We start from the raw sequence: 24,990 nt of genomic DNA on the forward strand, positions 1-24,990 counted from the left end.
CCAGATGGATTTAGTCATAGAATGATTGATTATCCACTCAGTTGTGAGCTATGTGGTTAAGCTCAAAAACCTACAACAAACTGGTTTGGAGCCGTGTTTCATGGTAAGTGGCAGAAAAGATAATCCCTAAACTGTCATTTTAGAGTTAGTGATGAGGAAAGAGGAATTTACTGGGGCTACTTATGTCAAGAGAATGTATTAGTAAATAGATGACTGGATATGAGGAAATCTTATGAGCATACTGCTTTTTCTCCCTCTGGACTTCCCAGTGAAGGGAACCAGATATGACTGGGAGCCCCCCCGAAGGCTGCCCTAGCTCTCACTGCCTGCTTCATGGACCAGACCAGCCTCCTCAGGATGCTCCAGGCCAGAGGCCAGAGGATGGCTTCTACCTGGCGGTTGAGCCACACATTTATCCTACTACCCACTCCACAGGTCTACAGAGGTTTTATTATTAGCATCAGAGACACCTGTGCAAATCTGGAAAATACTTCTTGGGGAGGGTGAACCAAGGAGAAAATGGACATAATGTTACATTATGTACTTTAAAAAGCAATTTAAGAACATTTGGTCCTCTCCCATGTTTTTAAAGGAATAAAAAACCTTTCTTTGGGTTTTACTTATTCCTTTTAATAGTTATATTAGCCGTTATTCTTTCCCTTTGGTTAATTCACAATCTAACTACTAGAATATTCTTGAAGGGGAAATTGAATGTGGCTGGTGGCCTTTCCTGCATGTCACCATTTTACAGGTCTTCCTATACATGATTCAATTTCTTGGTTTCTACCTTCACTGATTTCCCCATTTTGGCTAATTTATCTTTCCCTTTCTCTTAGCGTGCTAGTGTACTTCCTTATTGCCTTCTGGTTGAAAAACAAGCCCCTTATCAAGATACCTACTCAGAATCCCAAGAGAGTTCATGTTGGATTTTCTGGCTTCTGAATTTTTAACTATTACACAACCTATTTATTATAAACTTAGATTGTGTTCAGCATGTGTCTTCTAGTAGACTTCTGAGGCAAAAAAATAAAATAAAAAACACCATTAAACATAAAAATGATGATTATAGCAGCAGGCTTTTGAGTAGACTGTAGGAGGAAAAATGTGACCAAAACAGAACATAGATTTCTATGGGAGAGATGGAGAACATTTTCCATGATTTCCTAACAAACAAAATATCACAGATGTCTAGGACAAAAGTTAACATGAAGCAAGAACAGTTTAAATTTCTTTTATGTAACAGGCATGTGGGTACATGCTAATCTGCAAAATAAAGAGAGTTTTCTGTTTGCTCATAAAGTTTTTGTTTCATGGATATTGTTTATTTGTAGAGTAGAATAAAGGAGGATTTTAATAAAAAGAAGTTTTAAAATCAAAGGATATAGCCATAGTTATTTAGGAGTGGTTTTGGAAAGGATTGATAGCGTTTTAGAAGTCCTAAGTCCATGAAGAAGAAAAGGGTAAATTCATACAAAAGGAGCTGTGAGAAGCAGCAAGGTTCTCCTTTTGGACAGTAGTTTGCCTGTTTCAACCACACCCATCAGGCTGCATATCTGAATGAGTCATCCAGTCTCCTACACTCTTGGGGGGGTGGGTACATTTTGCTTTTTAATTTAAATTTTGCTTTTTGAAACTATTTAAAATTCTAGATTTAACTCTAAAGGTTTGGTTGGAATCAATTCAGGGGGAATTTTAGTTATGGATTGTGGTAGGCAGCTTTTGACATGGCTCTCAATGTTCCCATTCTCCTGGCATCCATGCCCTTGTTTGTGGGCTGGATCTAGTGACTGGTTCCTAATGAACAGAATATGGCAAAAGTGATCAGTTGTCACTTCAGTGGTTAAGTTACAGAAGACTGTGACTTCAGTCTCATTAGTACTTTCTCTCTTGCTGACATCTTCTCCTGCCCTTCACTTGCTTACTCTAATGAAGAAGGCTGCCATGTTGTAAGATGGTTTTTGGAGAGGTGTATGTGGCAAGGTACTGAAGGAGGAAAAGAGGCAGGAAGTGAATCCTGCCAACAACTATTAGTGAGTGAGCTAGGAAGTGGACAGCTGCAGCCTTGGGAAAGACCCAAAGCCTAAAGACTCAGCTCAGCCATACCTGGATTCCTTACCTAAGAAACTGTGAGGTAATAAATGCTGTTTTAAGCCCCTACATTTTAGGGTAATTTTTTAGATGGCAACAGATAGCTGGCTCATAGATCTCCTTTTGTGATGGGTAATAATGCATAAGCTCAGAAAAGACTGATTGCTTTGACTATAAGCATAGTTTGAGACTGAGGCTGAAAAAAAAATCCCAAAATGTGAAATGAACAAACTCCTAAACTTTAAACAGATTGTTCTTTGCTGAAAGGTACTCATGTTCCCCGATGACAGTAGGAAATCAATTTGAAATCAAGGAATTAATAATAATGAGCCTATAACATTTAGTGTTATCATCTTTACATTTTAAAGGAGTTTAATGCATGCAAAAAGTATATTTACATACCAAAATAAAAATAACTCCTTTCTAAGCTAGGATTGAAATGGAGTCCTGGGCTGCGGCATGAATCATAATAATTACCCAAGTCATTGCCCAGGGAAAGGACTCCAGTGATTTAGTCTAGACTTCTTTTAGCAAACAACCAGCACAAGGTGTGAACTGTTTTGTCAATAAAGATTCAGGTTCTTAGAACTGTCTGCTTTTTGTTTCTGAGTCATTAATGCTATTATAATCACAGAATTCACCTGCATTCTTCCCAGTGCAGATTTTAACTTGTTCTGGTATGCTTTCCTGATAAACCATTTGAAAGACAAAGAACTACCATCAACAAAAACAGCTGAAATTCTAGGCATGTATCAATCAAGAACCATATATCTAGACAAAGTGTTCTCTCTCTCTCTCTCTCTCTCTCTTTCTAAAATTATGTTGAATAAGAGGTGGAAAGGACAACTCATTTTTCACAGCTGAGAAACCAGAGGCCCAGAGAGATTAACTGGCTTCATATGGTCAGAATCACTTAGGGCATGATGCAGATAGGAACCTTTGTCTCTTGCTGAGTTTCATGGGGTTCTGCCACTCTTTGCTGCCAAGGACTACTTTCTGGGATCCTCCTGAGCACTCAAGCACTAAAAACATTCCACTACATGAGAAAATTCTATTAATTAAGAAGGAAGGGAAATATCTATGTATTACAGCTGTAGCTATTACAATGGAATTTATATCAGAGAAACTGAGTATGTAACCAGAGGAGAAAAATATATTTTTGGGGAAAATACTACATGCAAATCTAATTTTATCCAAATTATACCACATTTTGGTATATGCAGAAAATAGAGAATGAGGAATCACTAGACCTATCAGCTTCTTGTCAGGAAGAACAAACTGTGAGCTACTAGGAGATGGGCTCTGTATGTATCAACAAACTCTGGGAGATTGTTAGAAATGTGGAATCTTGGGCCTCTCTCAGACCTACTGATTCAGAATCTTCATTTTAATAGGACCCCCAGAATATATGCATGTTCATTAAAGTTAGAGAAGCACTGGTTTATCACACAGAATATATAGGAGATTCTCCAAAACATATTAGTCAAATGAATCACAATGTAAAAAACTCCCATAGCCAATTTTGTAAAAACAGAAAAACTGATTTATTCAGGTGTCATTTTTTCTTTTTCCTTCATCAGTTTTCTTAGGAAAATAAATGCATTTATGTGTACATACATAGGTGGAAAGTTGGTCATTACAATACCATTTTATGAGATACTGCAGTAGACCTATTTTTGATTAGTACAGTTTTATGCTTGCTCAATGTCCTCTACTCTCCTATCTTGCTCATTTTTTATCTTCCAGTTCCACTCTACATCTTTTTTCCCCTGCCTCTTATTCCTCTTACAGTTTGCTGTTCCAATCTCTCAGGGTAAGAATTAGTTCCTAGAAGAGAAAGATAGGGCTCAGCTGTTTGCTTTACTTTGCGTTTTTCTCCACAAATGTGTGAATACAGTCTTGGCCTCTACCCTAACAGGTATTCAATGCATTTTTGTTTTTCCTTGATTCATCTTTATACCGAGTGATGTGTAGTGATGGTAGGTGGTGTTGAGGAGAGAGTGTCACTGTTACTTGAGTCACTCAGCAGAGGAGCCAGGGAAGTCTCATAGCTGGCTTCACAGTTTCATCCTAATAACATGGGGTATATATACTTAAAATTAATCAATGGGCAAGCAATATTTAGATAGTGAATTTTTAGTGATGGCAGTTGCCCAGTTGTGATCTTTGTGGTTAAAAGATTCACCTAACTGTAACGGAGAAGAGGGAAAGTGGTATTGCCTTTCTGCTGAGTTAGTTGACATAACAGTGATGTGTCCTCTATTAGAATAATGTTTAAATGCAGCTCTCCAAATCAACTGCAAAGACTAGGTCTGAATTTGAATGTACACTGATTTTTTTTTCTAATTTGAGATCTACACTGAGAAATAGGCAGACCCATTGCTTTCAGTTAGTTTTGTTCACTTCTCACGACCTTCCTTGATTTTTTTAAGTTCATGAAAAAATTGAAAAAATATTCATATTTAATCAAATAATTCATGTAATCTTCCTTTTTGCAGACTTTCTTATTTTCTCTTGTCACTCTAAACTGTTCCCTAAAGATGAGACCAGGGAACTGTGTATTTTACAATACACAGTTAAAACCACTTTGTAATAGATTCATAATACTTTTGGTAATTTGTAATTCTTCCTACTCCTGACTTTGATATTATGGTCATATTTTCCAACAATTCTTTAAAACTCTTCATCAGAACCCCAATACTGCTTGTGGCCAGGTTTTTACAATGACAACTAAATAGCCCAAGCTCTTTTTCTAATAGAGTGATATTCTGATAGTCTATTTGGGGTATTGACCACATGTGATAGCTTGTTTTATTGGAAACTATTATTCTGGCATGTTTATACAATCAATTTTTCTGATTTAAACTGAAAAATCAATGAGAAGATTTTTTAGTTTACTTAGAGTTGATTTCTAATTTACAATGGTTTTGCTATTTAACATTTTTTTGAATGAGCTATTTCACCAAATAATCTTTCCTGGTTTTTCAGAACAATCATTACCTGCTTGAATTGCACCACAATTAAATTTATTTCTTTTACTTAGCTTCTATTTTATCATTAGCTTTTTTTTCCCCATTCACTAAATAAAGGAGGTCACGCAGTTGAAGTTCAGAACAAAGCCTTGCATCTTTGCCAGACTGTTTGGGAGGACTCTTTTCTCTGGTTACTTCCCTGGATTAGGGTTCTTCTGATAAGCTAGGTTGTGAACTATTTTTACAAAAAGGGCCCACAGTTTTTACTGGGAAAGTTTAATTAATCATGAATGACTAGACATTTCTGCTTTGCTTGTTCAGTGGCATTTTATTCTGGGCCATCTCCCGACTAATATAATTTACTGAACTCTGAGAATGAAGGAGCTTGGGGATTCAGTATCAGTCCCAAATAAGTTATTTTTTAATCCAATCTATGATGGTGTACCTAAAAAGTTTTGTTAAAAATTCAGTTGCTCATTATAGATGACAAAGGTGGGTCAGGATGGAATCCAGATAAATCTTTAAGAAAGATTAGTGTAAAAAAAAATGGCCAGGATGTTGCAGAAGTGTTAAGCCAAGAGAGCCTTAGAGATTATGTCTTAATACCTGCACTTCTGTTTAGTGGACCCTTTCTAAATTCTATCTAACAAAGTTTTGTTGATTTAATTGTGTAGTAGCTGTCCAAGGTGCCCTATTCTCTTGTGATAGGTAGAATTTAGAAAGCAGTTTCTAGTGTGGATTTTATGAGAAGAATGAGAGGGGAACTGTGTTCTGAACCATTTTAGAAGCTTTATCGGCTTTGATTAGTTTAATTTTGGTACTTGTTACTTTCCTACCAAAAATAATGGCACACTCTGTGATTGTGCACCTCTGCATATATGGGCATGAACTTGAGTGGGTATACTGGTATGTGTGTGTGGGTATTAATAGTTGGAATAAACTATATCTAGGCAAAAATGGGTGTATTTAGCTTGCATAGACCCGTTTCTAAAGTATCTTTTAACGACTTCCTTTGGAATCTCCTTTCCTATTTTAGATGAGGTATATCTGATATCACAAACCGCTCAGGTGAGAACATGGATAAGGAGAGAAAAGAATCTTACACAACAGTGTCTCCTTAGACCTTAGTTACAGAAAGCAGTGATTAGAAAAAAAATTCACTGGTGGGTTTTGCAAAGTCAAATGATGCCGATATCTAAATTGCTCACATATTTTAGGAAAATGATTAAAGTTGATCTAATTCTCTAAGAAGGCTCTTGAAATCAACAACAATTTGAAAGATTCAACAGCAGACTCTGAATAACAGACATATACTGCTCTTTCTAATTTTGCTGTATTAAAAGATATTGAAATATTTAAGTTTTTTCAGTGAATACAACAACAATGTAAAGGCATGCTTGTTTTGTGAATGCACGTATGAGAGGAGGACTTGCTACAAAGTATTTCACAAGTGAAATCTAACCAATCACCGTTAAACAAAAATTCTGCCCTAATAAGGATTGTGATAGACCTGGTCTCCAGGGTGGACACTGAAGAGGACCTCTGGAGTTGTTTCCCATTTTGGATTGTGTTTCACACCTGAACTCAAAGAAGTAAGATTAGATTCCTTGCAGCACACACAGATCCTTAGAGTGCAAAACTTATTTCACTACAGTCCCTGGAGCTTTTTGAGATTTAACTATATATGCACAAAGGTAGTTCCAATTCCCATCATGATTCTCACTTTAGCTGGGCATACATAAAGCTATACACATAGCTCTTAATGGTTTTCTCTAGTTCCAGTCCCTACAGTTCAAGTATAAGCTAGTTACCAGCTCTCAAGGGGTCTTCAGTAATCTGATTTCTTTTTCCTGGGCCCCTGGGGTCTAAGGATTTCATTCTCCCTTCTCTAGCAACTCAGCTCTTCCTACTTTGGGACTAGCTCAGAACTGAGCTTCTTAAAGTCAACTACATCCAACTAAGTGACTTTTCTGGATTCTACCCTTTAGCATTTGAAAGTTGATTTTGAAAGGGTAATTTCTGTCCTGCAATAGAGGGAAATGCCCAAATATAGATTGTTCTGATTCCTTCTTCCTTTCTTACTCTTATTGTGTAGAGCTTTAAGTGTCCTGCATTTCTTCATAATATCAGACAGCTCACATAAATATTTACCAGCCTTATGATTATTCACTTCAAATATCATAAATATTAACATTTCCCCAATTCAACTGTATCATCATTATTCACCATTAGATTTTAGGAAGGATATATTTGACACAGAGATTCATTAAATGGCTTGCCAAAGAGTTAACAGATTTTAAGTATTTCCAATTACTAATCTTGCTCTAGGAATAACAGCAACCTGTTTATTCACCAATGTTTATAAAAAACCTAACAATTTAAGATATAAAAAATAGACTTTATAGCTTCTTCTTTCAAGTGGCTTAAGCTTCAAATGGGAACAATATCCAAGCCTTCCAAAATTAATGAGAAATTTGAAAATATATAGTTGGGAAATATACTTTATATCCATATGGTACTCTATGGCTGATTTTCAAGGGTAGTTTTAGAACTCACAGTGAACTCTAAGCCTGCATTTTCTGATGATTAAAAACCATTCATTTATTCATGTTCTGGCTGGGTGGCTCAGTTGGTTGCAGTGTCACCAAAAGGTCTTGGGAGGGTTTGATTCCCAATCAAAGCACATACCTAGGTCAGAGTACATACCGGTCAGAGCATGTGATAGGCAACCAATTTATGTCTCTCTCTCTTCCTTCCTCTCTCTCTAAAATCCATAAACATATCCTTGGCTGAAGATTAAAAAATGAATAAAAACCATTCATTTATTCAAACACACATACATATACACACCAAACATTTGCTTAGTGCCTATTCATTAATAAGTAAAATGGGACACAATTTGAGAAAATATTTAGACAGAGCTGGTGGAACACCCTAGTGTTTTGTTGGGGAGTTACTGAAGATGGAACTCGTAATAGATGTTTTCTGTGCAGTGGCTCCGTATCATGTGTACTTTCTGATTTGGTCTCCCTCGCCTACCCCACCCTTGCTTTGTTAGCATTCCTATGAGCAGCACACTGCTTCTGGGGGACTTTCCTGGGAAACCACTATTAAGACATACGGAACTTGGACACAATGCTGCTTTGTGTTGTTCTGCTTGGCTACACGATGGTTACTTCCTCTGCTATTTGGACCTCAGTTTCCTCATCAGACCTTCCAATTTCCCCTTATCATCCTCTCCTAAATGGGCCATTCTAGGGAGGAACCGGACTTTTGCTCTTGACCACATTTCTGGGGACATATGTGGGGGTTTTTTTCTATCCAAATATGGATTTTAGTAAATTGTAAGGTGACCTATGTCACACACTGTTTTACTTCTCTTTTTTGGCAATTTGTCATGTACTTCTTGTGATGTACCATATCTTTACTTTATTGAACTGTTCATTTCTTTTATTGTTATTTGCTAACTCATGGGTCAATGATGCAAAGTTCCATAAGGATTATGACTACTCCTTCTTTCTACTTTGATTCTATCAAAGTGCCTTGCAACAGAAAGTGGTTCTCAAACTTGATCAAATTTATTGAATACTAACTGAATGGTTTTATATTCTGTTTGATCAACTTCACTTGCAATATTGCCTGGTTACCCTTGACTAGTACAGATGTACAATTATTTTAAAGGTAGTTCAAGTTTTAGAATTTGAATTAGCCCCAATCTCAAATTTTTACCCTATTTAGTACACATTTACATAACATTGATTCTTTTAATCTGTGGTCATATGAAATTGATGGCAATAAGCCGTCCATGCTGCTGCCAGTATCCTAGCACTCAGCCTTCCTTTCATGTAATTTCTTCATTTTTTTATTAAATGTTTACAAATCATTTAGGTTCAAGCTGAAAGCCTGTAATTGTGGGTAAATGCTTGCAATGATAGCTGTTTTCTTGTGCCAATATTTGAATGCAGTTTTCTTGATCAGTTTTATTTTTGAGTGCGCAATTTGCAGTTACCTCCTGGAAAATAAAGAAGGCTAATGAATTTCAGATGTGGCGTGAATTACTTATTTGTACATTCATGCAAAATCAAACGCATTTGTGGCAAATTTTGTTTACTCTGGTTTCAAAGAATAAAATTGTGCCAGTAATTCAACAAGTGCAAAGGCAATCTTTACAAATGGGGCAACTTGTTGATTTCAGAGAAGAGAGTCGGAGACTTTCTGTTGGAGAAAGAAATAATGAGCTAGTACCAGTGCACATTCCTGAAGTCACCCAGGCTTACAATTCTACTCTAATCTGCTTCTTTTTGTTTCTATGAGGAGGGGAAATTCATTTCATAGATTAAGTGTTAACTAATTTTAACAAGAATCTTCTTGTCTTTGGTGGGAAGTAAATCTTTGATTAAGTTTAAGTTGAAAAGATACTTATGTGAATATTCTTCTAGTATCTGATGATATTCATAGAGTCTAAATAGAATGGAATGTCAGCTGTGCAGATGGTATTTTGATAACCAAAAAATGCTTTAAACACAGTCAGAGTCAACCTCCTCTTTTGTTACTCATGAACTGAACCTCCAAACAGCATTGCCTCATCTCACAAGTTTATGCCATGAGCATAAACAGTCTGCCTATGGAGGGGATGGATATCTCTTTACACCAATCATATTACCATACCCATAACATAGCTTAGAGTTTTACCTACTGACAATTTAAGGGCAGTTATAGTATTTCACATTTGCAGGTTTTATAGAGAGGTGTAAGATCTCATTTTCCTTCTTTGCCTTTTCCTCTAGATTGCACTTACTATGTCCTTGGTTTAGGGATAGAGTCCTAACCAGATTCAGTAGGTCTGATGTGGCCCAGGAGTTTTTGCATTTATAAGTTACCGGATGATGCTTCTAGTTTGAGACCACACTTAGGGAATCATTGAGTTAGGTGGTTATATGGAATAATCTTTCGTGGAAGAGTAATCACACTGATCTCTTCCATTCTTCCATCTCAAATAACTGTCATTCATTTTTTTATGAAGGAATTTTAAGGATACCTTCTGACTTGCATGAATCAGATCCCTGTACATAGTGTTCACAAATGTAGATTAAAAATGAGTCTTAAGTTAATTACAAATTCAATGACTACAATATTTGGTAAGTTATGAAACATTGCTAGATTTTTCAGGAGGAAATCAATCATTTCTATTATACTGCATCAGCTTATTTAAAAAGGAATCAAGCTTTCCCTATAAACTTAACTTGTATCTGTTGATGGGCTTTAGAGAATTTTCAGGTACTCAAAGGTAATTAAGAACTAAAAACAACAAAGAATTGTAAGCAGGCTAAATAACCATTTTACTTTCTGCTTGAAGTATTTATTTTCTGTTAATATTGTAATTGACTTGATTATAGTGTTCCTTTTGCAAAATATCTATTTTCTGAGATCAAAGCTCTTTGGGAGGAGACTGCATAATTATATGTAACAAAAATTAAACATTTCCTCACAAACTAACAAAAGCAACCAGAGATTCTAATGACATTAGTGAGGATCAACAAAAGGGTAGCATTTGGAAGTTGTTTGGCAATGACAATGCAAGGTATGCTGAGCCAATTGGTTGCACTATAATTTACAAATCCTCTTCTGGATATGAGATCATTGAAGTTTCAAATGAAAGAAGTAAAAAAAAGATGTTCCTAGCATCTGAGAATCTGTATATGTTAGTTCAAGTTTCTCTTTTTTAAAGTGGATGTATAGAGAATAACTTTTTTTTCAAAATAGTATTTTAGTTATCCTTATGTTTTATGAAGAAGCGTGTGGAAGATAAACTACCCCAAGAGGTAGTTTTTTAACCATGAGTATAATTTTTGTTCCCAAAGGCATTTTTTTTCCTTTTTAGTTTTTTAATTGCTTCTGTGTCTTAGATGATAAAGATAAAAACAAAATAAAATAATTGAAAACATAGTTAAAATTTTTAAAAGTAAACATTTGGGGGAAAATTAATTGAAGCATGGTATTTAATTGTGTGATAAGATTTTTCCCTGCAGTAATGTGGTAAGATGAGCTAACTGCTGTGTGACATGTATCTAAGTATGTAGGTACTGATGTCTAGGTATCCTACACATGTGATCTAGAACAATGTGGAAACAGCTCATGGATAGATTGGCAAGTGGGAAAAGAAAGGCTCTGTCCAGCATAAAAATAAATGAGGTTTAGTTTTTGAAAGTTTAAAACAAACTTAAAAAAACAGTCTCATTGGACAAACAATACCTTAACCTAAACAAAAAAGGCTGTAATATTGGGACTTTCTCACTCTTGTCTGTGAAGTATAGGAGATTTGATTATTGGGGGTGTGCTGGGGTGATCAGCTATCCCATTTGCCCAGGACTGAGGCATTTCCAGGGTTGTGGGGCTTTCTGTTTTCAAAACAGAACAGTCTCGGGTAGACAGGGTACGGTATGTTTTCACCTTATATAATACAAGCCAGGAACTGCATTCTGGATTTGGTCCATAATCAGCTTCATTAAGCATTTGTAGTGAGTTCTTTTTTTAAAAAAAATAATTTTTTTAATTGATTTCAGAGAAGAAGGAAGAGGAAACATCAGTGATGAAAGAGAATCATTGATCAGCTGCCTCCTGCACACCACCCAGGCATGTTGCCCTGACTGGGAATCAAACCATGACCTCTTGGTTCATAGGTTGACGCTCAACCACTGAGGGACACTGGCTGGGCAAGTTCAGTTTTTGATGGAGCAGTTTCTTTAGCAGGTTAGTAATGATACCTATAAATCCTCAATAAGTTTAGTAGTCGATTAATTACTAGTTATACAAAATATCCTACGTTAAATTTTTCAAAAGTTCAATTATGTAAACAAATTCCTTCAAATTGGGCAATCGATGTCTTCTCTTGTCAGTTTCCAAATGCTTTTTTTTCCTACAAGAATGGGACTCTTAGAAAGTTGTATATGATTCAAAATCCTTTCTCAACTTGAACTAGTGATTTCTAACTCCATCTCCTTTGAGGAAGATTACATAGAGTCTATGCACTTAAGATGTAGAAAAATAAAGTGAGTCATCAAAGGTCCAGCTCTCTTTGGAGGAGATGAATATCTGTTGTCTTTGAGGCAGATGATAGCACATGGAGAAATTATTAATTTATAAAACTTTACTTATCCAAGACTCCAGGGATGTAACAATGACATGATCTTTGAAATTGGAATAGTTCCCCCAGCATTATCATTAATTGACAAAAATTACATGAAAAAAAACCTGTTCATATGAATTGATATTTGGATGTTATGTTGCATTTTAAACCCCTTGTTTTTGCACAAAATTTAAAAACTCTGGAAAATTTTAAGAAAAGGAATAAAAGGAACATGTTTTCACGAAATATTAAAACATAGACCGCTGGTTAAATATATATTTATAAAATAGAATGTATTTAAAAATATCTGGTGCTATTTAAATTATTAGGTGCCACCTATGATTGGTAATAGTGCATTCAAAGTCACAATTAACTTTAATGCTGAAACAGTACAGATTTCAGACATTACATAAAGATGTCCTCAACTTTAAGTTGTGTCATGATAAATTGTACCTGTTGAAAAATATATGTGGAAAAAAGAAATAATTTTAATACAAATATGACTCATCTGGAGGCATTCATTTATTCTAATCCAGCGACCATGGTAAATGTATTTGGATTACTGGGCATAAGTATGCATCATTTATAAGGGAGTGGAGATCTTTATTAAAACAGAAGACTCCTCAAACTCCACAATGATGTCAGTAATAGAGGTCCACATTATTGTTTTAAGCAGAGATCCCCACTATTTCACATCGGTTATAAAACATTATTTTGTGTTGCTGGCCTGAAATGAGAATGTCATACATCTGTAGGCAATTAGAAGAAGCTGGACTGCATGTTTGATTAGCTCAATAATAAACGAGCATAAGTGTGACTCGACTTGTTAGTCAGATTCCCTAGACAGATTATCCTGTTGTTATCATATGAAATAACCCCCTTTTATCAACAATTAAGTAAATCCACATTTGTGGGCACTTTATAAAATCTGTGAGGTTGGAAAATCCAACTTAAGTTGTAAGTCAGCCAAAAACCTTTTAACCCTGCTTCTAATTATACAGATCTCCCCATCCCCTCAATCCCAAGTTGTAGAAATTGGTTGAATTATGCAGAATAGTTTGGGAAATACCCTGTGTACAACCAATAATTATATAGCATCTACCATAAGAAAGGCATTTAATAGTTTTAGCTTATCACTATACAAATTTCCCAAAGAAGTAAGAATTATAAATGTTTTAATATGTGAAAAGTAACTTCTTTGTAAGATAGCCTAAATCTTTTTTAAAAATATATTTTCATTAATTTCAGAGAGGATGGGAGAGGGAAAGAGAGATAGAAACATCAATGATGAGAGAGAATCATTGACTGGCTGCCTCCTGCATGCCCCCCACTGGGGATTGAGCCTGCAACCTGGGCATGTGCCCTGACCCAGAATCGAACCGTGACCTCCTGGTTCATGGGTTGATGCTCAACCACTGAGCCACACTGGTTGGATTAGGCTCGATTTTTTTAAAGAAAAGGTCTCATTTTTATTACTCACATATTATTATACAGTTTCTACTGTAACCAATGAATGTTGTAAGTTCTGAATATATTTTATTCTAGAACTTATTCATTTGGTTATAGGTATCATTTTTTTAATTCAACCACAATTGTCAATGATGGACTATAAACTACTTTAGGAAATAACCCTTCATTTATTTGTGTGTTTTTTTCTCCTAAGTACCAGTGAAATATACATCTGAAGTATAAAAAATAATTCAGCATATAAAAGTTATACTTAAAACATTTCAGAAAAACATTTCCGCTTTAGGAAAAATATCACCAAACCTTCTAATATAATTATATATTTCAATAACAAGTAAAATTGGTATCTTAAATAGACGCAGGTATTTTTAAAATCAATATTCACTCAAACACACACACACACACACACACACACACACACATAACCTCATGAGGTTATCTCCTTGACATAATCCTAAACTAAATATCAGAATATTAAGCAGATGCTGAGGCATTCATCATCAATATTGGAATTCTGACTCATGACAGTAACACAAAACAGATGTTCATACGATGGGCTCTCTGGAAAGTGACACCATCACAGCTCTTGTTGTGGGGTACTTAAAACTTGAACACAAAATATCTATATATATAAAACCCTAATATGCAAATAGACCGAATGGTGGAACAATTGAACAACCGAACAACTGGTCGCTATGATGTGCGCTGACCACCAGGGGGTGAGTGCAGAACATGACAGGCGTCAGCAGCAGGTGGCAGAGTGCGGAACATGGCAGGCATCAGCCGTGGTGGGATGGTGGAGCAGGTGAGCAAGGGCGCCAGACTAAGGCAGGGTGCTGGTCACTGTCATCGGGGCGAGCCTCTGGTGGTTACTGAAAATTCTTTGTTTCTGCTGCAGTCCCGCCAGGCACTCACACCTGCTGCCGGCGCCAGCCCTGCTTGCACCCACTGCCAGCGCCTGAGCTGCTGCTCGCACCTGTTGCCAGCTCCTGGTGCTGGCCCTGATTGCTCAGCACCATCAGCAGGTGTGAGCAGCGGCTACACCCCCGATCACCCCTCAGGGCTTCTCTACCTCCCCCTGCTCCTGAGGGGCAATCGGGGCCAGCAGCCACTGCTCGCACCTGCTGCTGGCGATAGCCCCACTCACACCTGATTCCAGCGCTGGAGCCACTGCTCGCACCCACTGCTGGTGCCGGCCCCAATTGCTCTGCACCATCAGCAGGTGCGAGTAGGGCCGGCACTGTCAGCGTGTGGGAGCGAAGGTGGTGGGAATGGGGCTGCTGGCAGACAGGGGACTGGGGGCTGAGGTGGGAGGGGTCAGGCAGGGGTGTAGAGGATGGGCCGAGACCTGCCCCTGTGCCCACTGCAGCCTCGTGGCCCACAGTTCCTGTCAAGGTGCATGAATTCGTGCACTGGGCCCCTAGTAAAATAATAAAAGTCAGAACATGATAGATTTCCATTTAAAATCTACTACCTCTTATATAAGAGATAAAACTCAACACTGGCGAATGAGGGGCAGCATCCCAGGAGACCACAAGATGCTTTTTTCACTTAATGCAGCAGCTAGGTGATCCCAATTGAACTCCACAGTGTTGAGGGAGGAAGGTGCTCTCTTCCTCATTCGTGAGGAGGTAGAAGGTAAGAACTCCTGGCCCTTTCCATTGACCAATGTGTCCCTGGCATTTATGGTGTAATAGGAGGTCTACTCAGTTAGCCCTGCAATGAAAAAGGAGTCTGGGACTCCTGTGGCCTAGCTCAGTAACACAATCTCCACATCAAGCAGATCTGAAAGGGTTTGCCAAGTAGGAAGAGGGAAACAATCCCTTAGCACAGTCCAATTAGCTACTATCCTATGTGTCTTCAAAGCCCAAGATTCTTATTGCTTTGCTAGCATGAGTCTACAGCTGTTTCTAGAATACACAGCGATGTGTACTCTTTGTGACAATAAACAGAAAAACCCAGACAGATGTTGCCATTTCATATGCAAAATGTGTTCAAATGAGAGTTTTAAAAGACATGTGAGTAAGAGTGGGGAAAATGGTACTGAGAAGCAGGAGCCCCATTTCTTTATCCCATAATAAGGAAAAAAATGTCAGTGGTAAGTTCAATGAAAAGAAAACTTGAGAACCCAAAGGTGGATATTTACTAGTATGGAGTAGCTTGGCAGAACAATGTCAAATTCCCATGGATAACCTGACTGCTCCTTCTGACAGCTGTAACTCTGGCCCTGTCTGCCAGGTCTTAAGGCTGGCTCTGCACTCACTATCTGTGTGACCCTGGGTTTTCAAACTTGACTGCATGCTGGAACCACGTGAGGAGCTTTAAAAAATACTGATGCCTGAGATTGTTATTGAATTGGCCTGGGGTGTGACTTGAACGTAGAGGAGTTTTAAAGGCTCCCAAGTGACTCTAAATATGTGCAGCTAAAGTTGAGAACCACTGGTGAGAACCTCTCTGAGTTCTCATTTGTAAAATGACGACTATGAGGGCAGCAACTACCTTTTAGGATTATCGCAGGCAAAGCATTTAGCACAATGTCTGGCATATGTGAGAAGCTGGCACATGGTGAAAATGTGTGAGTTGTTATTTTCACCACGTGGTGCACTTGGGCAAGAACCTATTTGTTAGTAAAAGAAGTCACGCTTACCTTGGCAGATGTTATGCTCACTCTGCTCATAGCCTGTTGCACACTGGATCCTGTGAGAAGGGTTGGAGGGAATGCGCTGAGGGTCAGCTGGGTTCCGCCGGATAACAAAGTTATTTCGGCCAGTCTGCACTTCTGGACCTGCAACTGCAGCAGCACTGGCGACATAACCAGTCCCAGGCACCACTCCACTGGATGCCATGCCACTGGCTGCTACACCCCCAGCTGCACCCGAGGTTGCAACTGCATTTGCAGCTGCACCCACAGTTTCGGCTGCTGGTGTTTCTTGCTGAGGTTGTTCATTATTGACAATAATCTGGGCTGTTTTAGGAAGGCAGAGATATCCTCCATAGTGGTTGACGCATTTCATTCCACCTTTGCAGGCATCTGGGACAATGTCACATTCATCAATATCTGTGGTGAATAATAAAATAAAGTCAGGAATCTTCTTAGGGGGAAACCTGAACATGTACATATATGCTCATCTATTTTTTGGTATAATACAAACAGTACAGGAAGAGTGACATAAGATGAAGAGTGACACAGAAAGCTATGTTCAGATGGGAAGTCTTTGAAGTTGGCTCACCTTTGCATTGCTGTCTTACAGGATCCCACTCATATCCATCTGTGCATTGCTGTGAAGAAAACATCAAGATGGGGCCAGGAGACAGTTAGTTGGTGTATCCAGTCCCTAGGAAGTCACTCTAAAAGTGTCATTCTTATGGCAACAATCTTTGCACTAGCTTCCTAGATAGATGATGAGATGGGTAGTTTAACATTCTCTAGCTTTTCTTTTTTTTTAAAGACAAATCTATGCATTGTCCCGCTTGAGGCATCCCTTCCCAATCATCAGCTGCCTCAACTCTACTGTTGTGTTTGATATAATTACCCATGACCATCTTCTTGGAATTCTTCCCTGTCTTGATACTAATTTCCAATCTCTCTGACTGCTCTGGTCTTTTTTGCTTTATTTGCTGCTTCTTCCACATTGTAAATCCCCCCCCCCCCGCTCCCCCCCCCCCGTTCCCGCAAAAAAAAAAAAAAAAAAAATCCAACTGAGTTCTTTTTTTCAGCCCTTGACTCTTCTCTTCTTTCTCCAAAACATTCCAGCACCTGGTGTTCCTTATGATTCCCATTCAGCTGGGTTTAGAGCCTCCCTCTCACACCCTGGCCTGCCTCCTAGTTTCAGTTCCCACAGGTCCTCTGGTTCACTTACTGAACCATCTATCAAGTACCTTCTCGCACCATTCTAATCCCTGGGAATGCAAAGATCATGAAGCCCTTTTCCCTGCCCTCAAGCAGTTCATAGGCCAGAAGAGGAGACAGACAGGTAGACAAATTGGAACAATATGTTAGGTGCCATGACACAAGTATACATGTAGGTAGGAGTTGTGGACTCTGCCCAGGGATATGGTGGGCACAACAGGATGGAAGGAAAGACTCTGTGAGGGAGGCCACAAGTGAATGGGGACTTAGAAGAGTAAAACTGTTAAAGAGGGGATGGAGCTGCAAGTAGTCTTGGGTGGGTGGGGATAAGGTTAGAGAGGTAGACAGGGCCAAATCTGGGAAACCTTTCTTTGGGACAGACAGAAACTGAATTCTTACTGAAGGTCAGTGAATATCACACTGTATTATGGTTAAGAATCACCAATGTGCTGGTTCCACCCAAAAGATCAGATTCTGGTAGGAGGCCTGGAATCTGAGTTCCTAACAAGCATCCCATATGATTCTGATACAGATCATCTAGGTGCTACTTCTATTTTATTTTACTTTTTATTGAATTTATTGGGGGTGATAGTAGTTAAAAATTATATCAGTTTTATGTGTACAATTCTATAAAACATCATCTATATATTGTATATTATACTATGTGTTCACCACCTCAAGTTAAGTCTCCTTCTAACACGGTTTATTCCTCCTTTACCCTCTATTACCTCCCTCTACCTCTGTTTTCCTCAGGTAGTCACCATACTGTTGTCTGTCTATGAGTTTTTTTGCTTTTTGTTTTTTGCTTAATCCCTTCACCTTTTTTCCCCTCTCCTCAACCTCCTCCCCTCTAACAGCTGTCAGTCTGTTCTATGTATCTCTGAATTGGTTTCTATTTTGTTTGTTAGTTTATTTTGTTCATTAGATTCCACATATAAGTGAAATCATATGGTATCTGTCTTTCTCTGACCGGCTTATTTCACTTAGCAGAGGCTATTTCTTGAGAAAAGAAAGATGCGACAGGAAATATTGAGAAAAAGTATAGTAAACAAAAAAATAAATTATTTTAATAGAGCTGAGAGTTGCTTATGCACACAACAGATGCTTGGCAAGTAAATAGCTGAATGGAGACAGAGAGGTCAGTGTAGATATTTTACTGATATCTGAAACTTAGCGGGGAAAAACTAAATTTACTTTATCTCCCAAACTAATTTTTCCAAGTTTCCCAAACATTGTTCAAGAAAGGCACTACCACCATTCTCGGGAGTCAGGATTACAATTTTGACATCAGTATTGACTTTTCAAATTATTTTCCTTCAAGTTCTGTTGACTTTGTGTCCATTTCTGTATCTACCAATTAGTATAAGCCTTCCTGACCTCATGAGCAGGCAAGGCTCCTTAACAGGTCTCCATATCTCTACATGGTGCACAACAGCCTCCCTGGCAATCTTTCTTGCTCTCTTGGTTATGTTGTTACTCCATCTAAGACAGCGGTTCTCAACCTGTGGGTCGCGACCCCCTTGGGGGTCGAATGACCCTTTCACAGGGGTCGCCTAAGACCACTGGAAAACACATATATAATTACATATTGTTTTTGTGATTAATCACTATGCTTTAATTATGCTCAATTTGTAACAATGAAAATACATCCTACATATCAGATATTTACATTACGATTCATAACAGTAGCAAAATTATAGTTATGAAGTAGCAACGAAAATAATTTTATGGTTGGGGGGTCACCACAACATGAGGAACTGTATTAAAGGGTCGCAGCATTAGGAAGGTTGAGAACCACTGCTCTAAGAGCTCACAGTGGCCTGCAGATCTCTCATCTCTCATCATTATCATCTCCTGTTTCTCCCTCTACCTAGCTCCAGCCCATCTGACCATGTCACCTCTTGGAATTGTCTCGGTTGTTTACACTTCTAGACTTTGATTATGCCAATTTCTTTTCTTCCTGATTCAAGTGCCTCTTCAGCCTTTTTGGATTAATCCAAAGTTATTACTTCCTTGAAGAACCAGCACAGAGTTCTATCTCCTCCAATATTCCACCACTGAAATTAATTACCTCCTTGCTTTTCTATTGCTTTAGCAACTTGTATAACCTGTATAAAAATATTATTTGTACTTGCTTAGGAACTTTGTGCTTTTTAACAGTATCTTCCCAGGGTAAAATCCCTGAGGTTAAGGTCTGATTTTCTTAGTAAACAAATAAACTTAAATTCTTTTGATAGTAATGAGAACTGCTTATGCACATAGCAGATACTTGGTGAGTAACTAACTGAATGCACCCTATCTTTAATATGGAGGGGGAATGCTATCTTATGGATATGCGCCCATCCTTCTGAAAAGTACCTCTTTCAAGCCACGAAAAATGACAGTTCACTTAAATAATCTGCATGTTAATAGAAAAAACTTCAGTTTGCTATAGGTATTTAGTTCCAGTACCTTTAATATGGATCTACTATTATACAAGCCTAGAGTAAATTTAGCTAACCACTTGCTGGCTTTGTAGCCTTAAGCAAGTGAGATACTCTCCCAGACCTTCAGTTCTACTCCCAGCAGAGGGAAGATGATGCTACTTACCTTACACTTTGCTGTGAGAATGAAACGAGATAATGTCTCCACCGTGGGATACTTAAAAATAGTTACATCTTATTCTTCAACCACTAATCATTAGGCATACACAAGTCAAAAAAGAGAATAGATCTAATCTTAGCACAAAAAGGATGACATATCTGGGAAATCTGTTGTCATAATAGTGAACTCTAGTGTGTAATCTTAAAACAATTGTGTTTAATCCACAGGGAACTTTCTCTGCTAAAGATGAATAAGATTTAGTGATTAGCAAAGGGGAGGGAGTATAAAACAAGAAATTGTAAAAGCTATAAAATCTTTTATTAGATGAATATGAAAGTGGGTAGCTAATTTAATGTTAGCTACCTAACTTAAACTAAGAAGGTTTAATTTAGCCTGCATAACAAAACATTTTCAGTAGAAGATAAACAACACATGTATTCATTTCTCTTGCTTTATTTATCTTCAGCAGAGGAAGCAATTACATTTACCATTAGGTTAACAAAATATTTATATTAAACCCTATTTGATTGATAGTTGATTTGAACAACAACAAGGAACATTTGCCAGATGAATACTATCATTCTAGGGATAATATGGTACCAAAAAGTGATATAATGTTTATTATCAGTAATTGACATTAGCTCACTTTTAAGAATTTTGTTTAAAAAAAATTTCACATTTTTCTAAGTAAGATTACTTAATTTTATTTTATTTTTTTTATTTTTATTTTTTTAAGATTACTTAATTTTAAATTGGAAACAAGTAAAAAAAATGTGTTTTTCATATTCTGATTCAGGACAAATGTCATTTGCCTCACAACACTGATTAAAGAGTAAAGAACACAAAACAGAGGTGCAAACTCATCAGAAGTGAGGTAAGTACCATCCTCTGTCCTCACCACATCCACTCCTGGCAGTGGGAGAGGTCAGATGATATTTTCAATATTTTAGTAAACATTAGTTATGCATACCCATGCAATTAACTAATTAATCAGATATTATCTGGAAATATCAGATATGCTAATTAGAAAATGCAAAATCAAATTTCACACAATGCATTTCAAAACCACTTGAGCAAATTCCACATCCTGGTAACACATATAGTTTATCGAAAGGGCATTTATATGAGTTATCAGTTATACTATAAATGAATATCAGCCTTTATAAAGTCAATAAAGGCCACTTACCTGAGAACATAAGTCACATGTATACATGAGGCAAAGTGCTTTTCTGATGTTTACTGATTTTGACTAAAGTCTTTCTCTGCCAGTTTTGGTTTCATCTGCATATATGTAGGAATCCTGGTTTTCCAATTCCTGACACCCATTAATTTATTGAATGTGTTGGAAACATGTAGCTTACTTTGGTTTTCATTTTAAAATGGTTCTCTCTCTCTCTCTCTCTCTCTCTTGCCTTACACAGATCATTAATTACATTTTAGTCTGTATCTCAATCGGTAATCTAAATGAACTTTAGAAAGGACCACCTGCAATTTACAAGGAATCAAACGTGAACCATGCTAAGGCATTGTTTATTACCCTCTGCGAGTGCAGCCCACATACACTGGCAAGAGTGGATCAAGTCTCCCTTGTGTCACAGAATCCCGCTGAACAGCACTTATCTCAAATTCCATCACCCCTTACCGTGTATGTGATGGTTTCCTCAGTGTCCTGTGACTTGACCAGCGCCAGAGTCAGCATAGTTAGGAAAAGGGCTTTCAACATCGTGAATCTCCAAGAAAACACAGGACAAAGAGATCCTTAGTATCAGTTGCAGGGCAAATAACAAAACTTTAGCTGTGAGGTAACAAGTAAGGAAGGAGGGCGGGGAAAAGCAGAGGCTCCATGATACCCAACTTCAATCTACTTTCTCAACTCCCCACCCCCTCCTCAACCTTCCAGTGGCCAAAGGAGGCACCAAAGTCTGTAACAGGGCTGCAGAGTTACATTTCACTTCACTCCATCCGGCTGTGCTAAACATATACAAAGGACACACAGCGTACCTTTCATACTGCACCTACACAACAGGCTCCAGAATGAGGCAGAAGGAAAAGAATTGAGGTAATTAATTTCAAAAGAGGTGGTATTTGTTTATTTAATTACTTATTAGCAAGAGTGAAGGTGGGACAGCAAATCTCCTATCCCCTTGAACATTAAGGCTTTTCCCTATAAGTTCACCTCCAGCTAGTGAAGTTCTTTGCACAGCTCAGGCGAAATACCTGCGAACCAATATGAATTACCTTGGCCTCACACGTAAAACTAAACAAAACACCACAACAAAACCTGGCAATCTCTTCCCAGTTCTAGAATACCTGCCCCTCAAGAGCTCCTTCTCACGTCCCCCAGCACCAACTCTCAAAAGTGATATTTCCACGCCGTTCTCTGCGCGCGGCTTTGTTTAAAAGCGCCAGGTTGTGTGGAGGAGCGTCTGCTTCCCTTGTGCCTCGCTAGTTTCTCGGTCCCGACGCGCTACCTTCAGGACTGGGGTTGCCTAAGGCCTGAACCCGGGGACCACACCGAAGCCTGAGTTTCGGGGTGGCGGGCCTGGCGCCCCCAGTGAAGTGAGGTCCCTTTTCTCAACAGTAGGCTAACAGGCGGCAATCCCTGGAGCTGCTCAGCGCTCCAGTTTTTACCAGCGCCTGTGGAATCCAGGTGCGTCTTAAATCTCGCACATTAGCCCCTGAAAATTTCAAAATCTCGTTTAGGGGCAAAGCCCTGTCTGATGACTGTTGGCACGCACACATATGCCCATGCAAACAGATGTCACCCTGGTACCGGCACATGCTGACAAATCGCATTCCCAGACCGCACACCTCCACCTCCCTTTCTGCCTGAGAGATCCTGCAAAGTCTGGGTCAGTTCTCGGGTACACTGCACCCCTCAGGTTACCCCACTTACTCGCCGGCGCGCAGCCCTGCGGGCACTAGGCGCAATGGTGTGACCCCCGCGTCGGGGGGCTCCTACCTGCGCGGCAGCGCAGCGCTCCGGGCCCGGGCAGCGAGGGGAGAGTGCAGGGGAGGGCAGCCCCGTGGGTCTGAACTGGCGAGTTCTGGCAGTGGCTGCAGCCGCAGGAGGAGGAGGAGGAGAAAGGGAGGGAAAGGGGGAGGGCGAAGGAGGGCGGAGGACAGAGCTGAGGGAGGCGCTTGGGCTGAGCCTAGCACTGCAAGCCGAGCGGGAGAGCGCGCTGCGGGGCTGGGTCCGCACCCCCTGGCCCAGGGCTCTCTCTAGCACCCCACCTATCCCTCCTCCACAGTTCTCATGGGCTGGAACCCCAGGTCGAAGATGGCACGTTTGGCATATGGGGTTTGCATCAGCCTTTGTGATGCTCCAGCCTCCGGGGCAATTTCTGGTGCCTGTGGAGGGGGATACTCTCTGGAGGAGAGCTTCTGAGGGTCCTGGAAAATTGCTTATTCCCCCCCCCCCCCCCCCCACAATTCCCAAGTGAATTCTAGGAGAGTAAATTAATCCCATTCATAGAACTGATTCTTTTGTCGTTTCTTTCAGATGCTTTGTTTGTTTGTTTGTTTTTGGGAGTGGGGGAGGGTCTGCTTCCTCAAACCTAGGAAAGAGTTAATTCATTCATTCAACAAATATTTGTGACCTATTATCTTCCAGGTGTTGGGAATAGGCCAAGTAGAACTCACACTAACAAAAATGTGAGGTGGAGTTTGATTTTGTTTTCTCAAACCTCCTTTTTTTATGGGCCCCTTTTCTCACCTACTGCCTTTCTTCTCTTCACTGGTTCATTTGTGGGAGAGTCCCCAGTCCTGGTCATTCCAAGTTGGGCATTGCACTCTCACCTTTCATTCTAATGTGGAATTTCAGGAATCTGGAGGGGAAACAATTTTTTTTCCCCTGGCTTCTTCAAATCATACCACACAGATTGCAGTTATCTCTGAAGCCTACAATCTAAAATCAGATTAATAGTTTGTTTCCAAGGCAGTCATGTCCTCTAAAAAGCAAACAGCCAAACACAATATCATGAATGAGACAATGTATAAAGCGGAGGTATTAAGAACTTTGACCCAGAGCTGGAGGCAGAGGGTGGGAGGGAGAGGAACAGCTCCTTTTCCTTCCCTGCTGTGGGAAAGGTGGTAGACCCAGGCTATCAGGTGGAAGCCTCTCTCCTTATCTTTGGAGTATGCAGTGGGTTGCCCAGACATTGCCAATTTGGTTGCAAGCCACACGATACGGGGCAAACTCAGAGGAGCTTCATGCCTGAACCTTACTTGAGTATATGCAATTTTGCTAATAGTACTGAAGATTTTTACTAACAAAATATGAATGTTTGTTTTCCTAGTCATTAATGATCTCCAAAATTTTTAAAAATTAGATATTTGATTTTGTACAGTAAAAAGATCTGTCCAGAGAGATTTTCTTTTATTCCCTTTTCTAAAAATTGTTTAAAGTATTACATATGTCTCCCTTTTCCCTGATTGACCTCCCTCCCAGCCACTCCCACCCCCTAGGACAAGCCCCCACCTCCCCGATATCTGTGTCCATTAGTTATGCTAATATCCATGCAATCAAGTCCTTTGGTTGATCTCCAACCCTCCCCCCCACCTTCTCTCTGAGGTCGGACGGTCTGTCCAGTGTTACATTGTCTCTGGATCTATTTTTGTTCATCAGTTTATGTTGTTCATTAGATCCCACTTATGAGTGAGATCATATCATATTTATCTTTCTTTGATGGGCTTATTCTGCTTAGCATAATGCTTTTCAGTTCCATCCATGCTGTTGCAAATGGTAAAAGTTCCTTCTTTTTTATAGCAGTGTAGTATTCCATTGTGTAGATGTACAACTGTTTTTGAATCCACTCATCAGTTGATGGGCACTTAGGATGTTTCCAAATCTTAGCTATTGTAAATTGTGCTGCTATGAACATATGGGTGCATATATCCTTTCT

At 39.0% G+C, this 24,990-nt stretch overlaps 1 protein-coding gene and 1 long non-coding RNA gene across 3 annotated transcripts in view; one reads left to right on the plus strand and one right to left on the minus strand.

The window, feature by feature from the left end:
• Positions 1-11,747, plus strand: part of LOC139019912 (uncharacterized) — a 210,697-nt gene extending 198,950 nt beyond the window's left edge. Inside the window, exon 4 of the long non-coding RNA XR_011473164.1 lies at positions 11,624-11,747. This is a non-coding gene — a long non-coding RNA (uncharacterized lncRNA). The remainder of the gene's footprint in view (positions 1-11,623) is intronic.
• Positions 1-23,141, minus strand: part of EFEMP1 (EGF containing fibulin extracellular matrix protein 1) — a 69,369-nt gene extending 46,228 nt beyond the window's left edge. The window contains exons 1-4 of one of the 2 annotated variants that reach the window (XM_070429244.1): positions 23,049-23,141; positions 21,729-21,816; positions 16,884-16,932; positions 16,301-16,711 (exon numbers count right to left, since the gene is read on the minus strand). In XM_070429244.1, coding sequence (XP_070285345.1) covers positions 16,301-16,711; positions 16,884-16,932; positions 21,729-21,809 — 541 coding nt within the window. In that variant the 5' untranslated portion in view covers positions 21,810-21,816; positions 23,049-23,141. Of the gene's footprint in view, positions 1-16,300; positions 16,712-16,883; positions 16,933-21,728; positions 21,817-22,982 lie in introns of both variants that reach the window. The other variant, XM_070429245.1, reaches the window with a different exon arrangement.
• Positions 23,142-24,990: the final 1,849 nt, after the last annotated feature.

This window comes from Myotis yumanensis, unplaced genomic scaffold (assembly GCF_028538775.1).
Source record: "Myotis yumanensis isolate MYYU_CA2020_CCGP unplaced genomic scaffold, mMyoYum1.0.hap1 SCAF_11, whole genome shotgun sequence".
NCBI lineage: Eukaryota > Metazoa > Chordata > Mammalia > Chiroptera > Vespertilionidae > Myotis > Myotis yumanensis.